This window comes from Monoraphidium neglectum (assembly GCF_000611645.1).
Source record: "Monoraphidium neglectum strain SAG 48.87 unplaced genomic scaffold scaffold03421, whole genome shotgun sequence".
Lineage (NCBI taxonomy): Eukaryota > Viridiplantae > Chlorophyta > Chlorophyceae > Sphaeropleales > Selenastraceae > Monoraphidium > Monoraphidium neglectum.
In genome coordinates this window covers 114-6,435 of record NW_014010208.1, presented here as the reverse complement: position 1 = coordinate 6,435, position 6,322 = coordinate 114, and the positions used below count along the sequence as shown (strand labels likewise).

The 6,322-nt window shown below is 66.6% G+C and overlaps 2 protein-coding genes across 2 annotated transcripts; one reads left to right on the top strand and one right to left on the bottom strand.

Annotated features, from left to right (window-relative positions):
- Nucleotides 1–114: 114 nt before the first annotated feature.
- MNEG_12764 (hypothetical protein) lies at nt 115–1,428 on the top strand (the record flags this gene model as incomplete). The annotated part of the gene is made up of 4 exons (XM_014038765.1): nt 115–255; nt 448–656; nt 917–1,039; nt 1,410–1,428. The coding sequence occupies 4 exons, from the start codon at nt 115–117 to the stop codon at nt 1,426–1,428; spliced, it is 492 nt and encodes a 163-aa protein (XP_013894219.1).
- Nucleotides 1,429–2,026: 598 nt separating this feature from the next.
- MNEG_12763 (hypothetical protein) lies at nt 2,027–5,106 on the bottom strand (the record flags this gene model as incomplete). Its single annotated transcript, XM_014038764.1, has 6 exons — nt 2,027–2,633; nt 2,865–3,512; nt 3,749–4,003; nt 4,227–4,675; nt 4,820–4,958; nt 5,102–5,106. The coding sequence occupies 6 exons, from the start codon at nt 5,104–5,106 to the stop codon at nt 2,027–2,029; spliced, it is 2,103 nt and encodes a 700-aa protein (XP_013894218.1).
- Nucleotides 5,107–6,322: the final 1,216 nt, after the last annotated feature.

Below are 6,322 nucleotides of genomic sequence, written 5' to 3'. Positions count from 1 at the left end.
CTGCCCCCCGGCCCTCCCCCCCCAAGGAGTGACCTGGCGCGGCTGCACAACGATGCCATCACCAAGGACCCCTTCATCGCCGCAGCCCTGGGGCCCAACCCCAAGATCGAGCGCATGCGCGCCGCCAGCCTGCGCCTGGGCAGCCAGGGCGTGAAGAAGACCTACGACGACGCGCTGCTCATCATCGGCGACGCCGCCGGCCACATCGACCCCCTCACGGGCGAGGGCATCCACACCGCCATGATGGGCGGCAAGGTGCGCGGCGGCGCGGCCCTGTGTGGTTGAGCCCCGCGCGGCTGGTGGGTTAGGCTGATAGGCGGCCCTCTGTTCTTGTGAGTGCACCCCCAAGACACAAGGCTGCCGCCCCCTCTTGCTGAGGGCTCAACGCTGCTCCTCGCCGCAACCTTCCCCCTCACCCCCCCCCAACACACATTCTCCCCCGAACAGGCCGCGGCCCAGACCCTCCTGGAGATGCGCGAGGCGGGCGACTACTCGGCTGCCAACACTGTGCGCTACCAGCGGCGCTGGGTGGAGCTGTACGGCCACGACTTTGGGCTGTCCACGGCCTTTGCCAACCTGATCTACCGCTACCCCATCATCATGGACGCCATGGCCAGCGAGGTCAAGCGCAAGGGCGACGTGTTCATGTCCAAGTGGTGCGCCAGCCACGGCTTTTGCGAGGGGGGGGGGGGCTGCACCCCAGCTGCGCTGGCCTGGAGGCCCGGGGGGCTGGCTGTGTGGCCTGGCACTATCAGTACGGCATGCAGGACGCGAGGGCCGCACCATACAGCGGGCTGGGACTGTGCGCATTGGGAGCGGCAGTGGTCGCAACTCTCAACTAGTCCCGTTGCCCCACACCCTCCTCGCCTCTCCCCCTTCTCCTCACTCTCCTCTGCCCCCCCCCCCCCGTCCCCAGGGCTGAGATCATGACCAACATGCAGCCCAAGACCTACTTCCTGCGCCCTGACGTGGCCCTGCAGATGGGCTTTGCCATCGCGCGCGAGGTGTTTGAGCAGAAGGTCATCGGCAAGGAGGACAAGTGAGGGGGGAATTTCAGGGTGCCCCACCCCTCTGAATGGGCGAGGAAGGGAATGAGGCACACATGAGAGGGCAAGAGGGTCAGTGGCGCCGACCATTACCAAAACAAGTTGCGGCTGCGCCCTATGCAAGGGGTGCTGGGTGGAGTCAAAAACAAGTGGGGCCGCTGGTGTCAAGCCCGCTCCTTAACCCCGCGCTGTTGCTGTCGCACGCGCTGCCGTCAGCCGCACATCTGATATGCACAGGGCTCGACGCTTAGCCAATGTCTCACTCACATAGACTTACACACATACACGCCCGTGCACACACACACGCACACGCACACACGCGCGCGCGCTTCTCCTGCTTCCCCTCCTGCTCTTGCCTCCCAGGTACCAGCTCAAGGCCTAGAGCGCTGCATGCCAGACCTCAGAGGGCGTGTTGGAGGACGTGTGGCCCAGCCGAGAGTGCCGACACAGGGGGGCCCAGCGACAAGACAGGGGCAGGCGTGGCCTCTGCCCGCTGGGAGGGCGCCGGGAAGGTGCTGTGTCCCCAAAGAGTTTTTAGGGTTGGTCATCGGATTGCGCAGAGGATTCTCAGGCGGTGCTGCCCTAAGCAACAGAGTCGAGCGCCGGCGCAGCCAACCAGTGCGGTGGCCCATCGTCTGCGCTGATCGCCAGCTTGTGTCGGCTGTAGCCATGAAGATAGCCTTACTGATGGCCCATGTCCCCCGCCAGCCGGCGTGCCGCCTGCCTGCTATGTGGCCCGTTGCTCGCCTGATGACGGGCCCTGCGCAGGGCTGACGGCCCGCTGATTTGGGCGGTGCACAGAGCGCTCCACCTGCCTGCCCGGCACCACGGCGCGGTTCAGATTACCGGGGGGCTGCACCTGTGTGCAGCTGTGAAAACAAGATACCTCCTGTGTAAACACCTTTTGTGCAGTTGAATCCATCGGCACAATGTTCAGGGCAGCATGTCACCCACTGCCTGACAGCAACGGATCTTCAACTCTACTGCCGAGGCCCCAGGGCTGCAAGTTGCTGAGTCGCCGCGGCCAACGCTGCTTGGTCTGGCTTAGCCAGCCGCCTCCTGGCTTGCAGTCGCTCGACAGCTGCCTCAAGCGCAGATGCAAACGCTGCAGGCGGCGCCACCCCAAGGAGCACAGCGGCCTCAGCGACCGTGACCAGGTTGCGCGCGTCGCAGCCGCTAAGCAGCGGCGCGGCCGCCAACAGCAGCCGTCTGACGGCGCCATTGTTGTCAGCAGCCCACACGGTGATGCCCGCGGGGCGGGCATGTCGCGCCTGCGCTGTCGCTCCCGTCACGGACGCCTCAGCGGTCACCGCCCAGCCGCCAAGCGCGTCGCTCAGAGGGTCCTCGCCGGTATCGCCGCCCCCGCCGACGCCACTGCTGGCCTGCAGCAACGGCGGCGGCAGCACCGGCTGCGCCTGCGCGAGCCCTCCCAGCAGCCGTCCAACGTCGTCACCCCGCGCGTCCCCGGGCAGCGCATCCGCGGCCGCCCCCACCACTCCTTGCAGCCAGGAGTGCGGCACCGGCGCGGCCATGCGGCCCACGCCCCAGAGCAGCGTGCCCAGCTGGCGCGCCGTGAACAGCTGCAGCCTGCAGTGGCGGTCACCCAGCGGGGAAGGCGAGTCAGGGCCAGCTGTGGCGGACTGAGGACTGCCGGCACGCGCTGAGCTTCTGCTGCCTGCAGACCAACCAACATCGACATCAGCCGCACCGCACCGCACCGCACCGCACCGCACCCGGCAGCGCCCAGCGACGCCTTCGCACTGCCCGGCAGTGTCGGCCGGGCGTAACCCCAACCAGACAAAACGTAGCAGTGCCCACCTTGCAGCGCTGCTGCGGAAGAAAACGTCCCGCCAGCCTGCCACCGGTGTGAGCCCCCACCGCCCCAGCTCCAGCGCCGCCGTCGCATAGTGGCTGCCCTTGAAGCGGCCCCCGAGCATAAGGCGCTCAGAGGCGGCCAGCCAGTCGTCCAGCCAGGCCTCCTGGGGCAGCCACCCCAGCCGCCCCGCGGCCCACGCCAGCGTAGACAGGTCTGTCGGGGAGCACCCCGCACCGGGTGCCATCACCAGCGGCCGCGAGGCCGCCATGAGTGCGGCCATGTCGGCCTCCGCGGGGCGGTGGCGGCACTGCGCCAGGGCCCACATCACGTTCACGACCTGCAGCCCGCTCAAAGACCCGCCGCTGTCCTCGCCGCTGCCCTCGCCCTCGCCGCCGCTAGCCTCCGCGCCCTGCAAGTCGGCGCCCGCATTAGGGGTGGTGGGGGTGATGGCGGCAGCTGCGTGGCCGCCGCTGCGCCGCGCTGCTGTGGCTGCGAGTGCGTCCAGCCACGGACCTGGTGGCGCGGCGCCCATGTTCCCCAGGCCCCAGGCCAGCTGGCCCAGGGCTGGCGCCGGCAGGGTGGGCAGCAGGGAGGCCGTGGCGGCGTACAGGGCGGCCAGCCACGAGTCAGGGAGGGGGCCCAGCAGACGCCTGCGTCGGTTGGGGTGACGTGCAGAGCAGAGGGGAGGGCAGAATCAAGTCCCTGAACAGACGCGGCAGACGGTCGCTCGGCACAGCAAAACAGCAACGTGTGCGCCCATGTCAGCGCTGCTGGGCACCTCGAGCCGCCAAGCCACCTGCGCGTCCTGCCTGTCCCCAGGACCACCCCAGCTGCCCGGCCCCAAGACCACCCTCCCCCCAAAGGTGCCCGTCAAGAGCCGCCGCACCTCCATGTCCCCAGGGCCCAGGCCAGCCCGGCCAAGTCACGGCCCGCAGCAGCCCCCAGCAGCGGCTCGCTCTCCTCAAGCAAGGCCGACAGCCAGGGCCCGCCAGGCGCATGGTCCAGCCGCGCCAGCGCCCAGGCGGTCAGCGACAGCTGGCGCGGCCGGGCTTCATGGAAGTGCGATTGAGAGGCGCGGCAGAAGGCGTCCAGCCAGGCGGCAGGGGGAGCGGCGCGCAGAGTTGCCAGCGCCCATATGACCCTAGTTTGGGGTGAGATCGGAGGGAGCTGAGGGCAGGAGTGGTGCACAACCATGCGGGAGCCACCAACAGGCGTGAAGCACATCTTCGCACAAAAGCGCACCCGCAGCAGCACTGTTCCAACGCATTTGTCGGCCATTGAGCAATGCGCATTCCGCGCTCATGCCTGGATTTCAACCTTCTCCCCGCCCCAGGCTGGGTAACCAGCCCGCCCCTGTGCCTCACCGAGTGAGCTCGCTCATGCTGGCAAGGGGCAGGCTGGGGCCCAACGCCTCCGCCGCAGCCAGCGCGGCGCCCCGCCAGTCTCCCGCTGCGCGGCGCTGCAGCAGCGCGGCGCTGTGGATCAGCGCGGCCTGGCCCGAGGGGCCCAGGGCGTGGTGGCCCAGCTCGGCCGCCCTGGCCAGCAGCTGCCGGCACGTACGCTCGAAAGCAAGCCGCTCATCCTGCCCGGCAGCTGGCGGCAGCCGTGCCGCCGCAACGAGTGCCCGCGCTAAATCCCCAGGGCCCAGCTGCTGCGCGCCGCCGAGGTCACCGATGTGGGACAGAAGCTCCCCCAGGCTGCCTGCCTGCATGGCGGCCGACGAGGCCGATGCTGCCGCATCCTGGGCCACGCCGTCGCTGTCCGGGCTGCCATCTTGGACTGACGACTCCTGCGCGTGCTGCTGCTGGATGGTCTGCAATGCAACACAAGGATTGGGGGGGTTGATGAGCATCTGCAATCAAAGAAAGTGTACCTTGTGCCCCACGCACGGGTGTCGCCTGCATCACGCTGCTGCCTATAGAGTGAGCCAATTACAGCGCACATCAGCCGCACACACCTGGCTCAAGCTGGGTAGCAGCGACGCCTCATCCAGCAGCACCAGCCAGTCCTGGGGTCCTGGCCGGCGCAGGCGGATGCGTGGCCTGCGCTCCTCGCCCGGGACACTGCGCCCCGCCGCGCTGCCGCTGGTGCTGGCGCTGCGCCCGCCGTCACGGTCGGGCAGAGGGAGCCCGGCATGCTGCCCCGTGCCCACGATAGCATCGACAGTGGATGTCTGTGGAAGTGCGTAAAGTGGTTGGTTTGAATTGTTGTCCTTGCTGCAGGTGCAATGGGCACCTACAGCATTGTGCACATTCGTGCACAACGGTGCGCATCTGTCGATGCACACTGCGACGGCTCTGCTGTGCTGCTTCGCGGCCGCGTAATCATCCAGGCGTTGTGCCACGCCTTAACATCGATCACATTCACACCTGAGGGTTCTCCGGAGTTGCCCGCACCGCCAAACACCCTTGCTTGCGGCACGCTGGCCCACAGTTTGCATTAAAGTGCGGGCCTCGCAGGCCCCACAGCAGCGACATGGTGCGAAACTTGTTGCTCTTATAATGTATATATAACACAAAAGTCGTGATTTGATCGATCTCGTGGCACGTTTGCAAGTCACTTGCAAACGTGTCACTGCTTGCTCCACTTCATTTGTGTTCACAGGTATCGCGCACCGTCATATCTGGGATGAGGGGCTCCAATTACGTATGCTGTGTGGAGAGAGGCGCGCCAGTCCCTGTCGTCCTGGCGCTCTGCTGGTGCATGAGACCAAGCCGCGTGCATTGTGTCAACTGCGAAAGGTGGGGCATGGCAGACCCTTATGAGACCACAATTGCACGTCTGTAGGGATGATCCACCTACCTGCCTTCACTTCAACTGCCTTGGAGTCGTAGGCGACCAATCCCGGCACACTGACAACAAGGGGGCCTGTCGTTGCACGTGTGCTTCTTTCTGCAAGCAGCACAGCGGGCAGAGCAAGCGGGGTACCCCTGCCTGTTCCACCGGGACTCGGTAGAGCCGTGCCACTATCTCAGCTGTGAGGTACCATAATTGCTAACCTCTGCAGACAGTGGAGCGCAACACCACGCCGAGGCACATGACTAATTTACAGCACCGCCTTGCAAAGCCAAAGCAGTGATTAGAGAACATACAGGCAAGCAATACAAACCGGCTGTGGGCGCACGTGCGCTCCATGGACCGGCGTCGCACGAGTGCTTCAGGCGTACACAGGGTACATTGATACGGGCTACAGTGGTCCATGCGGCAGACGCCCACAGCCAAAGCCAGCAGTGCATACTCAACGCCTTGTGGCATCCGTGCGCACGTGGAGCAAAAGGGCTCGGGCACTGCTGACGCGCGCCTTCGACCTGCTCAGCTCCTGCCCAGCACACCAGCAGGCTTGGTCAGGCGCGGCACAGCCCACACCGACCTGCGGCCCATGCGCTTTGCCGCGAGAGCCGCGTCCTCTGGGTTGGGTATGGCCACAACGGGGTCTGTCAGCACGCCGCAGTCGTTGCCG